This window comes from Tiliqua scincoides, chromosome 2 (assembly GCF_035046505.1).
Source record: "Tiliqua scincoides isolate rTilSci1 chromosome 2, rTilSci1.hap2, whole genome shotgun sequence".
In the NCBI taxonomy this organism is placed as follows: domain Eukaryota; kingdom Metazoa; phylum Chordata; class Lepidosauria; order Squamata; family Scincidae; genus Tiliqua; species Tiliqua scincoides.
This window is the reverse complement of record NC_089822.1, coordinates 169,492,439-169,512,291: the sequence shown is the minus strand read 5'-3', so window position 1 is coordinate 169,512,291 and position 19,853 is coordinate 169,492,439. Positions and strand designations below refer to the sequence as shown.

Here is a 19,853-nt window from a genome sequence, read left to right as displayed (position 1 = left end):
TCCCACTTTTCGGCTAAAACTGGAAGTACCTTCCGGAGGCTTTCCAAGGCCCACGCATGGACTCCCCCCACCTTAGAACATCTCCCAGATGTGACCAGAAGGTGCTTCCAGTCATGTCCAGGAAGCCCTTAAGGCCTTCCAGACAATGGCTCAGAACCCGTGTTGAGTCAAATTCACAGGTGCCAAACCCACAGATAAGGAGTGTCGACTGTATTGTGGTATTATTACTGTATTATGATAAGTGTTTGATGACACTTTGTAAACCAGCAGTTCAGTCTTGTGTTTGAATTTGAACAAATTGCTTGGTTACAACTGCCCAAGAAGGAACCTGGAAGATAATCCACTTCCTAATTTAATAGTAGCATCAGTCCTTTGCAAAACACACATACAGACACACATGAAATGCTTGAAGATTAATGGTACAATTTAGTATGCATTCTTATTTTACTTTAGTTTAATGCAGTCATTGGTAGAGTTTAGGTTTCTCCTTAACAGGAAAATGTGAATAACTTCCCTTATCCCAGCATATGTCTGTTGGATTTATAATTCTAAAGTAGTTTCTGGGTTTTTTCACAGGTCATGGTGTTTGGAATGGGAATTTTGTAGAACCCCCCTTGTATTTCATCCCAGATGGAAACGGCAGTTATCTTTCTCCAGCTCTTGCAGGTTTCTACATGTTCCTAACAATGATAATTCTCTTACAGGTGAGAAAATAGTTATTGTTAGTTAATTATTCAGTTCTCACCTTAACCACCTCGCCTTGATCTGTGTGTGTCTCTTTGTATATTCTCAAAGGCTAGACTAAAAAGAAGAGAGGACTTTTTGTAAAAGATACGTATTCAAGTGAAACATTAATTAGATTAAATCAATAGAATATAAAGAGCTTGCTTTGGCACTATTGTTCAATTTATAACCTAGCACCAGAAGGAGAGTATCAGAATGCATGTGTTGGGAGCCTCGCATGCTATCACCAGGAATGATCTTCTGCACATAGGGGGCCCCAAGGCAGCAGACAGTAGCAGCCCACAATGCCATACCAATGCATATAATTGAGTGGGCAAACAGCACGAACTCTTACAGCAGGAATGAAAATGCCAACATTCTGCTCCTATAGCAGGAGTAGTTATAGGACTTTGGACCAATAACATAAAGGCGTTCCTGGGTGAATAATGATATCTAGAATACATCCTGAGTGTGCAACTGGGAGTTTCCTTGGCTTGATTAAGGTATTTCATCCCAAAGAGCACAAATGCTTTGTAGAGGTTCCTGAGGACAAAAGGCATGGCAGGGTGTGGGCTGCGCACATGCTTAGGTCATGGGTTGAAGAGACTTCCTGAAGAAGGAATCTGAATAGATTATCCAGTTGTCCGGGACACCAGGCAGCTAATTTTAATTTATCGTTCAAGAAGACTTGTGCTTACAAGCAAGATTATGCCAAAGTGGAGAGCCTAAATTTGCCAGACTAAGAGGAAGGTGACATACAGATGCCCCACTTGAGCTTTCTGTTCTCAGCAATGGACATTTATTAGCATGACATGTTTACAGGCAGCCTTACCCCTTCTAGGGCAAAGTCCTAGCTGACTCTCAGGAATGTAGTTTGGAGACACTGTGCTTGTTTTAGAAAGTGAGGTCATTGGTAACACTCTTCTGTACGACTGTGAAAAGAACAGGATGCCTGACCTTGTTTTTTATCTTATCACGTCATTGGTATCTTAATCATGCTCAACAAAATCAACAGCCCAATCTTATACTTACTGCTGTAAATTAGCATGAGAGGTGGAAGAGGTGGCAGGAGGGCAGAATGAGGCAGAGGAGGGTGGAATGGTCCTGGGCAGGGGCGGGATAAGCAGCACTGACCTAACCTCCTTCCTGGACCTGATCCTGCAGTGCAAATGCACACAAGTAGATCCCCCCCCCACTCTGCAACACAGAGGCTTACAAATGTCCCCTTACTTAGAGGAGATCTCTGCAACTGCCCTCTACCATAGGATGCAGAAGTTACTGTTTTGGTGTGGCTGCACCGATGGGCGTGGGGATAGAGGATAGGATTGGGCTCAATGAAACAGAGGGAGAAATATTTTACCTTTTTTCATGGTATATTATAATAAAATAATAGCACTCGTAACAGTATCGCTATAAGACAAGATAGATTAGGACTGACAGAGATGTCTAGCTGGAGCTATTTGAGACCAATGTATGAGATAAGAAATGAAATTTATTCCAGTTTTGCTGTGGTTGCTGCCAGCATGTAAGCAAACCAGATTTCATCAGCATGAATGAAATAGAACCTTCAGAGCTCCTTATAGAATTCCAAAAAGAAGCAGTATGTTATGTGAGAAAAGCAATTGTGTCTGTCCACAATTACTGAGAGAGGAAATTGAATGGGGAAAAATACAAATGAATACTTTTAAAAAATAAACAATTTAAGTTTAAACTTACTGTGTTTAGGATGAATAAGAACCTTCCAGAAGGAACTTCCAGAGCCTGCAGTCATATGTATATATTTTTCACATTTTTATACCGCCCTTTCTTCAAACAGCTTAGGGCAGTGTACACAGCTGCTCCCCTCCTTTTGTCCTCACAACAACCCTGTGAGGTAGGTGAGGCTGAGAGAAAGTGACTGACCCAAGGTTACCCAGGAAGCTTCTTGGCTGAGGGGAGATTTGAACCTAGATTTTCCAGGTCTAAGTCCACCTCCCAAACCACTATACCACTCTGGCTACTCTGATAAATAGTGGATAAATCTGATATGTAGTGGGGTATGCCCATATATTGTTAGCACATGTATACTTTCAAGAACATTAGTTGCTACACTCTTGTACAGAAAAATGTCCTGGCTACAACTGCTTCACGGTTGTGTCCTCATCCTGTAATATGACTCTGCTATTAGTGTGTTGTTCCCAGTATGGGGGATGAAAGATCTTTGGTTCTCAGTAACTATCTATGTCAATAACCAAATGTGACCATTCTCTTTGGCTCTGTCTTGCTAGTTTCTGTAGATCCAAGGGCTTCAATAGCAGAATCAGGGCACCCACTGTGGACAACATGAGATGTGAAGGCATTTCTGCTGTTAACTTTTATCTGTTGGCATTTTATTCAGGAAAGACTGCTTTCTTTCCTGTCCCCCTGCAGGAAGTCTTCTTACAGAAATCAGCATGAAATCTCGTTGATGCTGAAAGAAGAAACAAAGAAGTGCAGTACATGAATATCTAACATTCTAGGAAATGATCTCTTTCAGGTTTTAATCCCCATTTCCCTCTACGTATCCATCGAACTTGTCAAGCTGGGTCAAGTCTTCTTTATTCACAACGATATTGACCTGTATAATGAAGAACAAGATTTGCCCATACAGTGCCGAGCACTAAATATCACTGAAGACCTGGGACAAATCCAGTACATATTCTCTGACAAAACAGGGACACTGACAGAGAATAAAATGGTGTTTCGACGGTGCACAATTAATGGGAAGGAATTCTCGCATCAGGAAAATGGTAATCTGCACATGCATGGACAACTATAAACCTGGGTTCAATTCAGTTTAAATATGGTTTCTGACATATAACCTGGACATGCCACAAAAGCCAGATAATCTGAACCTTCCCTTTTTAAGCCATTTTAACAGCAGGGATTTCTGGGCTGTGGTGGTTGTGTAAGCCACAGTCCTGCTGCAGACTTAGATAGATGGTGTGCATGGAAAGGGTGGGCAAGCAGGTGAGGGTTGCTGGTCAGGATTGCTGAGTCCCTGGTGGAGATGAACAGAGAGCCTAGGGTTGCTGTGGCTTGGTGTGGGCCAGGTAGATGACCACAGATGGTAGGAGACGGGCTCTGCATGTAAGTATGTGGGTTACTCCCAGGGCCTGTGCTTATATACACAGTGGTAGTAGTAGTAAACAGTTGTAAAATACTATCTGAATCTGCAAAGCATGTTGCATGTATTTATCTGGATGTAACCTTTACAACAACCCTGTAAGATGAGTGTTATTATCTCCATATTACAGGGGAGCTGAGGCTGAAAGGGAGTGGCTTCCACATCCGCTCTGCACTCTGTCCCCCAGTGGTGGGGAGAGAACTGCGGCTCTAGAAAAATAGGAGGTCTGATGTGAGATTTTTCTCTCCCTCACCACAGGCTTTTCTTCTTGCCTCTGCCCCCACAGCATGTCCCTTTGCTTTTATTCTCACATTGTGTATGCAGTGGCATCTGCACGAAGCTGCTTATGGTTCTCATTTGTGACTGCAGAAGACGTAACTCTTGTGTCTCATCTCTTATAGCCAAGCGACTGGAGACCTACAAAGACTTCGATTCAGATAGTGATGACTGGACAAAATGCTTGAGTCTCCCTCCAGACAGGGGTGCAGAAACAATCACTTTAACATGGAGAGGCACAAAACCCGTGAGGAGGTGCCAGAGTGCCCGGGCTCATGTCCAGGGACATTCGAGAAGCAGATCTCTGGGTAATTGGGGAAACTCTCCATCTCAAGTGGCATTCAGCAGCACCATTGTGAGTTATACTTTTGACATCTTTAGATTCTGCTGCATCCAGTTTTCAAAAGTGAGGGTGAACAATGAAGCAATACACTCTAAGTCAGGGGTGCTCAATAGGTGGATCACGATCTACCAGTAGATCGCAAAGCAAAATGAGTAGATCGCGGAGTGCCGACCCCCCCCTTCAGGTACCTCTGGGAGGAAACGCCAGGAGTAAGGCCCATTGTACTCAATGGGGCTTACTCACAGGTAAGTGTGGCTAGGATTGCAGCCTCACAGCCTAATCCTAGGCATGTCTACACAGGAATAAGTCCTGTTATACTCAGTGGGGCTCAAGGTACACCAACATACATTGTACACATAAATGTTATATGTTATGATGGCACAAAAATTGTAAAAAAAACTCTGATAGATCTCCGGGCCTTGCTGGGTTTCAAAGTAGCTCTCGAGCCAAAAAAGTGTGAGCACCCCTGCTCTAAGTTATAACTGCAGGTGGTAGAGCAAAAAATAGGGCTACATGGAAGTCAGAAGCCTTTAGCAAAAATGCCCTTTTTCTCCTGATGGCATAAATATTGAATTGACTCTTGCCGGAGGTCCATTGTGGACTGTATGGTACGCAAAGCCTCTGGTAAATTTGTTTTCCATTCCCTCAATTGGCCAGGAAACATGAATATTATATTGGGGCACTTCTATTCTGTTACAGTTTTTATTTTTAACAACATATATCATGCAAAGAGAAAGTTTGAACTGACAAAACGAAATATTTCTTTACCTAGTGTATTAATCTGTGGAATGCTTTGCCACAGGATGTGGTGATGGCACCTGACGTTGATGCCTTTATAAGAAGATTGGACAGATTTATAGAGGAAAGGTCCATCACAAGTTAAGGTCATGATGTCTATATGAAACCTCCAGGTTTTAGAGGTAGCCTATTACTGAATGCCAGGTGCAAGTGACTGGCAACAGGATACAGGTATCTTGTTCTCTTATGTGCTCCCAGAGACATCTGGTGGGCCAATATGAGATTCAGGAAGCTAGACTAGATGGGCCCTTGGCCTGAACCTGCAAGGCTCTTCTTATGTACTTATGGGTTTGTACTGAGCTGAGGTGCAAATTAAGCCCTAGTTAAAGTAACTAGAACTCATGAAAGCATAACAATAGTCCTTAGTTTGAGGGGGAAGGTCTTTTAAAAAAAAACCATGAAAAAGCATTAGCCTCCATTCAAATTTTCATCATTTTTAATAGGAATGCAGACAAATTCTTACTAAAAGATAACAGGTGTGCCCCAAAGGCCAGCATGGTACAGCTTGTTGATTTTTGCTTACTAAATGCCAGTCTTCTTAGTACTTATGTGCAAGGCATGAAAAGTAGTGCCTTTGGGTAGAATGAAAATAGAAAAATGTAGCACTGCTGAGAAGACACAGTGGTGCCTAGCTAAAGGTTAGCACAATGTCTCCTTCAAACACTTCCATCTTAAGTCCACTGCCAAGAAATCTGATAAGCAGCAAACCACCCATGCTGAACTTTAATAGGAAGTATTTTTACAAATAGCTGTTGCAGTAACACCTTAACAACCAAAATAAAATATAATTCCACTTTTGTTTTAATAGAAGGTAATATTAGGCAGAAATAGTTAGGAGGAGATAGTGAGGGGAAAAGTCCCCTTGCATTCATTCAGACTCATATCCATAAACAAATAGGCTTTTCAAATTGATTACCACATCCCATGTATGTCTCAGGCTGATAGGGTTGCCTCTTGCTCAGTGGTTGATTTCCATGCCGGTCTTGAGATGTGTGCAGTCTTCCACCAGGCTTGGGATCAACATGGTAAGGCATCTGTCAGGCCCCTTGCAAAAGAGAGGCCCTGCCACTAGCCAGAGCCTCTGAAACTGACCACGTTGGGTCTGCCACAACTAAACATGCAGCAGGCAAGGAAGAACAGCACCTGTCACACACACACCCATATAACCACCTCCTCACCGCTGTTATCATCTGCCTTTGCATCGATCCAGCAGCGGTTTTGGAAGCCCACTCCATGCTGCTACTGCTGCTCCTCAGTATGCAGCCCACCTGTCTGTCCACCTCTGGGCAGTGAGGAAGAGGAACAAGCAGACTGGTAAGATCGCTGCTGATCAGGGGATAAGGCAGATAGTAGCACTAAAAGGAAGCTGGACAAGCAGCTGCTGCTACTGCCCCTCCTCCTCCCCTTTCGACCCAGAGGAAGAGGGTGTATACACTTGTAGCAAAAAAAAAAAAAAGGAGCAATAGTAGACTGGGTAGGAGCTTCAGTTCAACCCCTCATGTTTCAAGAGGTTCCCCTGTGAACAACTTGCTAGAGGTCCCCCGCCTGACTTCTGTCGTCATTAATGCCACTGATGTCACAGTTAGTAACCATGCAAGTAACCAATGTTTGGTCTAGTTTGGTACTATGCAAATGTAATTGATTGAATAATGGGTTGAAAAATGACATTCTTTAATTCTCTCTCTCTCTCTCTCTCTCTGTGTGTGTGTGTGTGTGTGTGAGAGAGAGAGAGAGAGAGAGAGAGAGAAACAGTGAGGACAGATTCATCCGTAGTTCCTCTTAGTTTTAATCGCTGCTAATTTTAGCAGATATAATGCTATTATGTAGTACACACAACATACTTTGAAACCCTCAAAAATCTGCCGAAAAGGTGCTATTTTTCACAACATCCTACGCATGTGGGGCAATTTTAACCAAGTGAAATGTATTCCAGGAGAAAGACGTGACCCCAGATAACAACCTGTTGAAGAAAGTGAAAAATGCATCGTGCCAGCTAGAATCTTTGACATCATTTACGTCTACAAAGACAACCTCTTCTGTCACTGACTTTTTTCTTGCCCTGACCCTCTGCAACACTGTTGTGGTCTCCACAGCAACTGAACCAAGACAAAGGGTAATTGTACTTTAACTACTCTATGAGGAAAGTAGGGGTTTAAAAAAAATGCACTGAATTTAATAAAAGAGTTATGAGCTTTATGATGACAACTGTCTAGCAGATTAAAAGGAAAACTGCTTTCGCATTGCACTGGGGGTTTTGTTTTTCCTGTGGCCTCCAATAATGCTATTGAATCCTCTCCCGGCGTCTGTCTGCCTTCATATCTCTCTGCATAGCTATTTACTGGTGGCCCTAAGGAATATGCTGATTTGAAAATGAAATGGTTCTCCCTTATATTTCTTGATTATACCACAAATATCCATTCATTAATTAGAAGGATTAAATGATTAAAGCTTTCATTGCAGTTTTTAAAAGGATTCCTGTTCATCAGGCTAGTCGCTTCCTTTGTAGAACAGGCTTTTTTGTGAACTGAAAAGTGCCTTGTTTGAGCAAAGGAATATGAGGCTCCAGTGGCATCACTAGGATTCACATCACCTGGTGTGGGAGGCCTGCGCGTCACCCCATGCAGTGGGCGGGGCAACACCCCAGATGGTGGGCATGGTGATGTACCATTGCCGCACCCCCACTGGTTTTTTGGCAGTACCTTTTGATAGAACACAGATATTTCAATGTGGTTTGTTTCATTGCATTCTGCATGAAATTATGCATTGATTGATTTATAACATGATGGTATTATTCCTCCAAATTCTGATTTTAGTGATTTTGAAAACTTGTGGAGTCACACGCACACACACCCGTGTCAACTTACTAACACCTTATTGCAGCAGATCTCATACTTTTAGCACTGGGACCCACTTTTTAGAATGACAGTCTGCCCAGGACCCATTGGACATGATGTCATGGCCAGAAGTGACATCATCAAGCAAATTAAAATAAATAATTATAAATAGTTAAATTAAAATAAAAGAAATGATTAAATAAGGGGGAGCCAGCCCTGGGACCATTCTGGTGTCCTCACATTCTTTGCCTGGCCTGACCACAAGCCAAGGCATGTCTGCCTACTCACGAGTAAATGCTACGTGAGGCTGCTTCGCTTCCCATAGGGCTCTATACACTCACAGCTGGCAGGGTGGGACCTCCTCCACAGGTGTTTTTGGGGCTGCATTCATTGGATCAGGACCATTCTGATGTTGGAGTCCTCTCAGTCTGCCCTTTTGACAGAGCAAAGCAAAGTCGCCTACTCACGAGTAAACGCGGCCACATAGCTTCCTTTCCTTCCCCATAGAGTTGAACACACTCACAGCTGGGAGAGAGAACCTCCTTCTCGGGTGTTTTGGGGGGGCTGCACTCATTGGATCAGGACCATTCTGATGTCCTTGGAGTCCTCTCAGCCTGTCCTTTCCAACGGACTATGGCAAGTGCACCTACTCATGAGTAAATGCATGATATAGCTCACTTTCCATAGGGCTCCATGCATTTTTTCCTTCCGGTTTTTTGGCCATAACTTTTGAAGGAATGGAGCTATTTCAACAGGATTTTTTGCATTGTGTTCCACCGGTAATTCCACATCCAACAATGTATGGCATGATGTGGTAGGCTTGTAAAGACATGATTTTAGCACGTCACCCCCCAGGGCGTGTCACCTGGTGCGGCCTGCACCCCCCACACACCCCTAGCGATGCCACTGTGAGGCTCTAACCAACAACAACAGCCCCATGTTTTGATGTAGTGCAGCCATCTTAGTAAATAAACTATGATTGCTTTTTGAGTTTACCAAAATCAGCAAACTTGTGTGTTTTTAAATCATGCCTAAAGTACTAACTGGAAAAACAGAACCATAACAATAGCCCCGTTCAGACATTCCAGCAAACTATCAACCATCGTTTGTTGAATCAGGAGAACAACCCCATATACTCCTGTTTCCCCTTCCCTTCTCCTCAGCTTGGGTGCAGTGATGAAGGATTCCTGGTTAAACTACAGATTTGTGTGTTGACTGAACCCAGGAGCTGCAGTTTAACAGTAGCTTATAAAGCAGGATATGAAACAAAGGTCAAATCCTGGTTTCATATCCTTTTTATAAGTTACAGTCAAACCATAGCTCCCAGGTTCAAACAATACACAGAGCAGTGGTTTAACAAGCCAGGACCTTCCACTCATGTGCCAGGGTCAGGCTGGCCAGATTGCCTCTGAAACCACTAGTTATACACTCAGCTATAGAGCTTTCAGAACACTACCTAATCCACAAATCTTATTTTAAAACTATATGCCTTTCTTCCTTTAGCTTGTTTGAGCTTGTAGAATGTGCCTTTTTCCCTACTCAGATGTCTTCTAAGAAAGAAGCACCACCTTGCACGTCCAAGCTGGTGTAGTCAGGAGGAGGACTGAATTTGACAAAGTTCTGTCAAGGTCCAGATGTAGCCGAAGGACCACCTGTTGACTAGTGCTGTGCTAAACAATGAATGCGTAGATTCTTCTTTGAATTCTAAATTATAACTTACTTTAAAATGCTGTCATCATGGATCACCAGGAAAGCACTTTTAACATATGCAAACTGATTTGTTTGTTTAACAGCACAATTTAATGCATGTTCACTCCGAAGTTTCATTGCGTCTTATGGGGCTTACCCATAGATAAGCATGGATAGGATGACAGCCTAGAGGCCTGATCCATACGCGTTCGTGCCATTCCAAAACTGGTGTGCAGTGTCGCAAACGTGCTGTAAGGCATGCCTGTGACATCTGCGCCAGTCCCATGCTGGCTCGGCATGAGCCTGTGCTGAACCAGGAGAGGACAGAGGACTGCCGCCCGGGCCTCCAGGCGAGCGCTGGGTGGCAGAGTGGTAAGTCGGGGCAGGGGGGAGGGTGGGAGACAGGAGGAACCAGAGATGGCAGCAGGCCCTGCAACCATATCTTAATCCCCCTCCCAACCTGGGAGGCCCAAATCAATAATGGGCGCAGATCTGAGGAGACCCATCAGGGCCACCTGGAAATTACACAGGGTAAGGGAGCGTAAGCGTGAGCTCCCTTACCCTGACTAGCCCCAGCGCTGCCTCCCAGCCCCATGGGATGCAGTGGTAGCCATTTCGGTGCCACTGCAGCCTTGGGAGCTGGGAAGCATAGGATTGGGCTGTGAGTGACCAGTTAAAAGCAACTGATCCAATGTTACATTGTCATGAAAATCATTGGTGGGCGGCCCTGTTTTTGAAATGCATATCAAGAAGTAGGAATGTATGAAACAGAATTCTCCCAATGCACTGTCCTTTATTATCTCAGTACCTTTGCAGATTGCAAAGCATTTCCATCCTTGCTTCTCTAATACTAAGAATGTTAAAAAAAAAAAAAATTCCTGATCTAGATGTCAACTCAGTGAGTCCCTCATTGTAGCTGGAGACTTCACCTGGCAGATACTCCACTTAGAAGAACTTTGTTGTGCGATACATAGCAGTGCCCTGGTGATCTGAAGGCATCCTCATGCCTTGTACAGTACTGCATAATTAATCCTGGTTCCCTCTTTTCTCTCAAGGTTACTACTCCATCACTGATGAAGTCGTCAGGAATCTCTCTGGAGAAAATCCACCAGCTGTTCCAGCGGCTGAAGTTGGCAAGCCTCAGCCAGTCTTTTTCATCAACTCAGTCAAGTTCAGACTTTGCAGAGAGTTTTAACACAGAAAGCACCAGAGTCTGTGCAGATTCTGAAGCAAAAGACTATTTTCCTACCCAAAGCTGCTCCACTTTAGCAGATTGTGACAGTTTTAGAAGAGACTCAGTCACCGAGCAGGAGACTTCTGGCCCCTCTCTGAATGAGATCTGTGAGGCTGCTGATCAGCCAGAATTTTGTTACGAAGCTGAAAGTCCAGATGAAGCAGCCCTTGTCCACGCAGCCCGTGCTTACCAGTTTACCTTGGTGTCCAGGACAGCCGATCAAGTGACTGTGAAGCTCCCTGATGGCTCAGTGCTAACATTTGACCTCTTGTTCACTTTGGGATTTGACTCCAACAGGAAACGAATGTCAGTGGTAGTGAGACATCCACTTACCAGTGAGATCATTGTCTACACCAAAGGGGCCGACTCTGTCATAATGGACTTATTGGAAGACCCCACCAGAGGTAACTTAGGGCATTAGCCAAGCAACCATTAACAGTGTATAGATTGAGTTACATGCAATGCATATCTAGTCTGCAGGACTATCATTGAAGCACAAGTACTGTATCTGCAATGCAAATATTAGTGCTGCACATCAGAGCTGTCTGTTGGTTTAATTGGGAATTCCTCGAATAGAGCCTAATTAGCATTTGCAGGGAGCCTAAATTAATGACTTTACATGCCCGCAGTCATGTCAGAAGAATCTTGCATACTGGGATAGTGTAAGATCAGGGCAGACAGGCACCACCATTTGACCATGGACTGTTAACTGCAGTTGTCACAATCTGGAGAAAATGAAGCACATTTATGTCCCTTCGCGCAACTCAGTGCTGAAGCTGTGTTGATTTCAATGGGACTTGAGAGCCTACATAACGCAGGGCAAAGATAGCTATAATATAAAAAGATCACCCATTACGGCTCATTTCAAATATAGTGTCAAATCATGACTTAGCACTGTGTGAATGGGCCTAACAGAGTTGTGCAGTGGCATAGCTACAGAGTGGTGGCACGGTAAGTTCTGCAGACACTGCAATGTGCTGTGTAACCAGCACAGTTGGTTGAAGTGAAGCCAGCTGCTTCTTCAGAAGTATTCCGCTTAGCTTCAACTGCGCCAGCAGTAATTGCGGTGACATCATCACGTCACAGTTACTTCCAGGCCAGTGGGGTGGCAGGATAACCAGCATGTCCTGGAGTGGCTCACCAGTCATCTATGCTAGTGCACAACCTCAGCACATTCTGTGACTGCATTGGCCTCTGGGGAGAGGAGAAAGAAAGAAGTGCCTTGAAGCATGCCTGGGAGAATTCCAGTGGTGGCCACATGGCTTGCAACAGCTTAGAAGTTGACTTAAGAGAAGCTAGAGTCACATAACAACCGGTGATGGAGTTGTGCCCTTTGGAGGCCATGGACACCTGGCACATGCCCCAGTAAGCCCACTCTCTGAAGTTATCCTTCCAGTGATTCCTTCTGCTGCATGCCGAGTCAGGCTTCTTCTTTGATTCACAACTGAAAGAACAGCTACAAATAAGCAAGTCTAATACTGGTTCACTTGTCCACCTTTCCTGCACCCCTTCCCCCCCCCCATGCTTCAGGCTGTCAACCTTCCTTATTTTGAAAAGTGCCACATGTGTGTTGATATGTTTACCCATGTATTACTTTAATAATACTTTTTTAAAAATAGGAAATATTTTTGAAAGTTTGAAACTACTCCAGGAACTGGGATGAGAAAGACCTTTCCTTATTAACATCCTGGGCATCTCCTGCAATCATTGTAGAATGTTGCTTCCTCGCCCACCCCCCAAGAGCTCAGTCCTAGAAACTTCTGTTTGGACTGAACAGAGTGAGGGTTCTTCCAAAGCAGCTCCCCTGCTCTAAAAATGTTCTAACTCTAGATTTCACTCACTGCAACTATACACTTTACATGTATGGTTTTGGAAAGAGAGTGCTGGTATATCAGCATGCTTTTACAAGAGTGTGAAGATAGTTTTGACTGTTAGGCTCGCATAAATCTGTTGCTGACATTAACAACCGTCTGCTTGTATTTCTCAGCTGGTGTGGCTGTGGAAAAGAGGACAAGAGCAATTAGAACTCAAACACAGAAACATCTAGATTTGTATGCAAGAGATGGCCTAAGAACACTATGCATAGCTAAGAAGGTAAGAGGCAGAAATCTTTTTTTTTTTTAGTGTGGAAGTATCAAATTATGTTTAATTTTTTAAGGGAGGTTTATAGAGATGTTTCAAGCCAGTTCCTCTGTAGAAACATGGTTCCATGTCTGCCTTCACAGGCTTGTTTCCTATTCCTTTTTATCTCCCTCCTATTCCTTTTTATCTCCCTCCCTGAATTATCTGAAAATAAAAATAACTGGGCCCATATTCTCATCCAGCCTTTCCACTTCTGCTCCTCTTGTGATTCTCCTTGCTGTCCTAACTTAATTATTCCAACAAACAAAACCATAACCAAGTCGGCAATTTTTTCTGGTGCTTGCAACATTCTGTACTCCATCTAGGCCAGTTCATCTTGATGTAAATAGTTTGAAACCTATGGTTGTTTTTTCTAGAAACCTTTCCTAAAACAGCGTTGAAGACACACTATCAAAGTTTGCAGAAGCACTCCATGACTGCTCGAGGAGAAGGGATTTGTGGTTTCCAATCTATTTGGCCTCTGAATTTTAGTTCCTTTGTTCCCATCAACAATTCATATGGCATAAAAGGAGTATTTGGGATCACCATAAGGTAGAAGGGACCAGAAGGTGGGGAGTCAGTCACGAGGACACATAAGACACTCAGCAATTCACTCTCAGTTCATTTAATTTTTCTGACAAAGTTTTTATTGAACTGTATGGATAATAGAGCAACATCTGAAAGAGAAACACACAAGTGGGGATTGCCAACCATCTCCTCTTCTCCTGCCAGTGAAGTCTGGCTGCACCAGTCGGTTCACTGTCTGCCATGGAGTTTGCAAAAGCCACAAGAACCTGACTGGAAGAAATAGGTCAGCAACCTCACTGAGCATCAGCTGGGCTCCCACTGGTCACTGCAAGCAGGCAGGTTATAGGATTCCCTTGGGGTCTGCACAGTGTCTTTACCTGTTGAAGCAAAGGTGTGGTAGCACCTGTGATTGTGAGTAGCACAGAGAAAGTAAAAAGGGCTGGACAACAGCATCTGTCACTCCTGTTCTGTGGATAGAGATGCATACTCAGAGTTTGTGAGAGTGATGCCAGGGTATATATGCAATGGTGTCCTATTTGGGATGAATACAATGTGGCTCAGAAAAATATCTATATGGATATACCAGTAGATATATACACATGTGGATTATATAAAAGGAAATAACAGCAAGCAATTCAATAAATAGCACCACAGGTAACAACCGCTTGTGGCAAAGGTGCAGTTCTGAAAATCAAAAAGAATTCTGCTGACTGTTTGGACAGCAGAACCAAACTGAGTCTCCAGCATTCAGCAAAAGAGAACAGACATTCTCTGCTCTTAGATGATTAGGCATCACAGTTTGTTGCAGAGACACATTGCCATACATGTTGTAAGATCAAGAGGTTGTTTGTGGAAAAGGCTCCCTCTGTGCACCAAGTGCCCTTTCAGCATAGTTCCTATCAAGAAAGTTTCCCTACTGTGCTGTAAGTATGAGCAAAATGCCAGAGTTATAGTTCCTTGCCATGCATCGTATCATCTGAACTGTAGTCACCATGGCAGGGTCTGATATACTGATGTTGATGTGCTATGATTAGCCACCAAATGTAATCTGTATCCTATGCTCCATCATGGGAAATGGGTGAGGTGTGGGTAGCACCAAGTGTAGTTTTCTTGTATTTACTCCTCATTTCCTGTCATAAGAACAGCCCCACTGGATCAGGCCATAGGCCCATCTAGTCCAGCTTCCTGTATCTCACAGCGGCCCACCAAATGCCCCAGGGAGCACCAGATAACAAGAGACCTCATCCTGGTGAAATGTCATTGTTCCCTGTGGGTTTACTCCTTCCTGCACCAGCTCTATAATTGGCTTGGCATTTTTCCAGCATCAGGAGCATGTCCACCATCTGAAGGGAGGGTTAGGACATGAGATATGCTGACCTACATATGCCACCTACATCCCTCCCATATTTCACCTCAACCCTGTCATCAATTTGGCCTCTCCACCAGCAGAGTTCTGCCAGTATCCAAGCTATGTCAGTGCAGCATTGTACAGGTGGGTGGGGTGCCTCCACTGGCAGGCAGGCTTCTATGCAACTGGGCATTGTGCCAGCATACATGGACATATGTCCCATCCAAATAGTCCAACTCCCTTCTAATGCCCACTTTTTGGCTAATTAACAACCACCTTTTCCAAGAACAACAGCTGTGGTGTGCAGAGAAATGAACAGAACTCCTTATCAGTTGAGCATTTAACAAAAATTTATTGCTACAAACACATACACTCCCTGCAAGTCCTGTTGTCCAGAGGCTTTTCCTCCCCAAAACTCCACTTAACTCAGTGGGTGAAGGTCTGAAGCCTCCAGTCCAAGTCCACAGTCTAATCTCCAAAGCACAGTCCAGTCTTCCCAGTTCAGTCTTCTGCAGCAGAGTCCCTCCTCTGCAGCAGAGTCCCTCCTCCAGCAGGGTCCTGGCAGTCCTCTCTTCTGTGTCCTCCAGCAGAGTCCTGGCAGTCCCCTTCTCCCATAGGTCCCCAGTCTGTTCATGTAGGTCTAGGGTCCTGTAGGTCTGCGTCCAGGGTACCTCTGATCAGGTAGTGTCTCCCTCTGGGTCAGGGTAGCACTTGGGCAGGTAGCCCTGCTCCTTCTGAAGCTGCCTTTTATCTTGCAGCCCCTTGTTAAGTCCAAATGCAGCTCAGCTGTGAGCTACCTCCTTAGCTCATTCAAAGTCCCATCAAGGTCAAATGAAGCTCAAGTGTCCATCCAGGTCTCCATTGGCCTTGATTGATTACAGCTGTGGAGTCAGCCCTGCCCTTCCCAGGGTTGTCAAACAGCTGTCAACGCCACATCATCCACCTGATGATCTACCATTACAACATACATTAGCATTTCTCAAATATAAGATTGGGCTGTAAACCCTGCAGGATTTCTTTCTGAGTAAACATGCATAGGACATGCTTTCAGTACTATGTTAAGTGGCAACAGTGTTATAAATTTGTAGCTGTGTATCAGCCTGGAGTTCTCTGGTAAAATTCTGTTACCATTGTTGAATGCATACCTTTTGATTCTTTTTATTTGTGCTATATTTGTATTATGTATGCCAATAAAGGTTTTGAACTTGAAAAACTTGAACTTGAATGCATGCCATTGTGGCTTGTAATGGTATACTGGCTCAGCAGTTGGTACAACCAATCCCAAATATGCATTTGCTGTGCTGATATGGCAGGGTTTAAGATTGAGCCATAAATCACATAATCCCATTTGAAAGGCTTGCCTCAATCAATCCATTGTGCTGCAGGAACCCGTAGTGCATTCAGTTCCTAAAGTATTGACAGTGTGCTATCATAGGTCTTAAACGAGAATGACTTTCGGAAATGGGCCAACTTTCGTCGTGAGGCAGAATCAGCTATTGACAACAGAGATGAGCTATTGATGGAAACAGCACAACATCTGGAAACTCAACTCACTTTACTAGGTAACTTTAAGAAAACTTCTTATGGACTAAAGCATGACTTGATATAACTTGGCTTCTAAAGGGATGAATGACCTATATTAATCCTGAATACATGTATTGGAAGTGAGTTTCACTTTTCCTATTTCTGAAGAAAGCATTGTTTGCATTGCAGCCTATGCAATTTGGCATGTTTTGCAAATTATGGAGGGGCACATACATAAATTCAAGTATATACCCCAACCAACCACCGGAATGCAGTGGAGACACACCCCACAGGCCAGCCCTGGATAGTATTGGATTGTTGAACTATTCTGTTTTATCAATGCTTTATTTTTAGCTAGAATTTTTAGAAAAATAATATAGCACTTCCTATAAACTTGATTAGGATTATGTGCTCTGGCCCATTTTCACTGTCCCAGATGTGTATCATATTAGATGCATTTGTGCATGTAAAGTGTCAATATAACACTGAAGGGCACTTTCTTCAATGATGCATTTTAAAACTAGAGCCATTTTATACATCTTATTAAAATGGTAGCTTAGTTCAACTGTAATGCATACCTCACCTTCTTGAGTAATGATGAATGGTGTTGCTAGAGCTTCTTCTATCCACACCCATTTCTATGTAACATGAATTGGCAAGCATCAGATATGAGCCAGTGGAACAGCCATTATTCTAAACAAAACTTTTTACTTCAGTTATTGCATTTATCAGAAATACAGTTGTGCCCAACTCTAACATGGAAAAACAAAGGCAGTTTGCTTTTAAACCAGTGACATTCATCCTTTCTGACAATTATGCCACAAGTCGACAATGTGAAACAATGCCACTCTACAGCATATGTGCTGTACACATGCCTTGGTATGGTACTAAACTAAAGCAAGGAGCAGGCAGCAGTGCATGACCGATGAGGCAGGCCCCTCTATGCCACAATGAGACCTGCAGCCTCCCTTCTCCAGTCCAGGAGAGCAATAAACTTCACTTGTGGAACCTTTGATGCAAGTGTGTCATCCATACTTAAGAAAAATAATTTGCATTCCATTTATAATGCTGATCACTGCTAATACTGACATTTGGTAGAAAAGCTATTAGTACTCTTTCAGTCAGTAATTATATTTAGTGTTCATTTAGCCTTCTAATGTTCGTTTTTGAATGTCTCAGGCAAGGAAGTGTGATATAACCTTCCAGTTTTCTTTGATGAGACAAGGAATTGACCTATTCAGCAAATGTCTTTCAATTAAGTACATCAACTTTCAGTTAGGCCTTGTATGTTTCTTGTTATAATATGGCCTCTTCAAAGCTATGGGTCATGGTCCAGGCAGGTAGTTGGGGGGGGGGAGGAGGAGGAGGAGAAGAAGAAGAGTACTTCTTGTGCAGTTCTATGCAGTGATACACAGGCACTAAATGGTGTCCCTATAAGAAGAGCTTGCACTGGAGTTCGGGGGGGGGGGGGTGTAAAACACTAAGTTTCTTCAGGCACCTGGCCACTGGTGTAAAGCAGTCCCTCCTCCTTGCCTTCAGAGCCAGTCAGGATTGCTTTTGCAATCCTGACTGGCTCTGAAGTAGAGGAGGAGTAGCTGCTTTACACCAGCAGCCAGGCACCTGAAGAAGGTGGATTTTGGCTGCAGCCATTCATACCAGATTGTATCCCTTCTTCCCAGCCCAGACCTGCCCCCAGAGGCTTTTCAGACTTATGCCAGCAAAAGAGCTTAGGTCTGAAGAGACCCATTGGGGACCAGGCTGCCTACAGACAGTAAGTAAATATTTTCTTTACTTATCTCTCCCAAACGGCCTGGTTGCTGGCCAGCCCATCACATCCAGTGTGTGCTCTATCAGCAGCACTCCATGCTCTGGGACAGTCCTGGATAGAGTTGGGCTGACAGTCACATGGCAGCTGCTTCCTAGTTATCCAAATGTTGCCCATGAGTCTTGGAAAAAAATAACAGCAAGAATCTGCATTACTGATTTGCTTTATGTTGGAGTTTATTGGTAAACCCATAAACACCACAGCAAAACAGTTGTTGTTTAGCAGTTGATTATGTAGATCAATATTTTTCTTTGGAACAAGGTTTCATTACCTTGTGAGTGCAGAAGAAGAGCATTCAGCACCGTCAGTTGGAGCTTGCTTCTCATTTCTTGCCTTTCACCAGGAGCGACTGGAATTGAAGATCGGTTACAAGAAGGTGTGCCTGATGCCATTGCTGCATTCAGAGAGGCTGGGATCCAGACGTGGGTTCTGACTGGAGATAAGCAGGAAACAGCAGTCAACATTGCTTATGCTTGCAAACTTCTAGCCCAAAGAGACACTGTCTTTACCATTAATACTGAAAGTAAGGTAAGTCTAGATAGCTGACTAAGGTTTGTATGGCATTGAAACAGCAGTTACTGCAAATGTAAATTTGCAGCTTGATTGCTGAGCCCAGCTTGTTAAGATCAGAGCTCACCATTACTTAGGGAACTTCACTGCACACCCCCCCCCCCAAATCCATTTCTGAGCTGCATTCAAAGTGCTGAGACATGTCTTTAAAGGTTGACATGCTTTGGGACCCAGGAACCTAAAGGAATGCTTACTTCCATATCAACATGTTTATAAGCTGGTATTATAATCAAAGGCCCTTCTTTAGGTGCCCATGCCATCTGAGTGAGGCAGGTGGGGACAAGAATTCTCTCTCTAGAGGAATTCACCTGGCTCTAAACTTGTGTCTTTTCAGTGCCAGACGAGTATCTTTTTATTATCTCAGGCCCCAGAGCCTGTCTGTACAAGGGGACAGCCACTCAGTTCTCTGAGTCACTACATCAGTGTAGCAGTTCAGCCATAAGCCAACCATGCATTACATAGTATAATTATACCATGCAGTAAAATGGTATAATTATTCAAATAAGTGCACTATTATCAGTTTCAACTGATAATTTGTATACGTCTTCTATTGATGTACATCTGTACATCAATTTGTGTACATCTGCTATCATATTCTTGCAGTTACTTCTGAGTAGTAATTGAGGGTATCCATGCTGGCATCCTTCAGTCTTGGAAGACTATGGTATCGCGCTCTGAATGGTGGTTCTGGAACAAAGTGTCCTCTCCAGTGCGCGAAGCCTGGGTAAAGTAGATATGGAGGATAGGCTGTTACCCATGCAGCAAATCCCCCCTCTCCACTTCGCTGAAATGGTCCAATGGAAAGGCAGAGGCCAATATGGTTGGTTCCAGCGGCGTTGCAGGAGTTGCCAGAGTGTGACTGTGTTCAGCCATGAACTGCCTCAGGGACTCCGGC

The 19,853-nt window shown here is 43.8% G+C and overlaps 1 protein-coding gene across 1 annotated transcript in view; it reads left to right on the top strand.

Annotated features, from left to right (window-relative positions):
* Positions 1 to 19,853, top strand: part of ATP10B (ATPase phospholipid transporting 10B (putative)) — a 70,065-nt gene that overhangs the window by 36,135 nt on the left and 14,077 nt on the right. Inside the window, exons 7-15 of the mRNA XM_066612907.1 lie at positions 577 to 704; positions 3,239 to 3,491; positions 4,270 to 4,499; positions 7,219 to 7,398; positions 10,864 to 11,446; positions 12,756 to 12,758; positions 13,030 to 13,136; positions 16,475 to 16,601; positions 18,732 to 18,916. Of these exons, the coding sequence (XP_066469004.1) occupies positions 577 to 704; positions 3,239 to 3,491; positions 4,270 to 4,499; positions 7,219 to 7,398; positions 10,864 to 11,446; positions 12,756 to 12,758; positions 13,030 to 13,136; positions 16,475 to 16,601; positions 18,732 to 18,916 (1,796 nt within the window). The remainder of the gene's footprint in view (positions 1 to 576; positions 705 to 3,238; positions 3,492 to 4,269; positions 4,500 to 7,218; positions 7,399 to 10,863; positions 11,447 to 12,755; positions 12,759 to 13,029; positions 13,137 to 16,474; positions 16,602 to 18,731; positions 18,917 to 19,853) is intronic.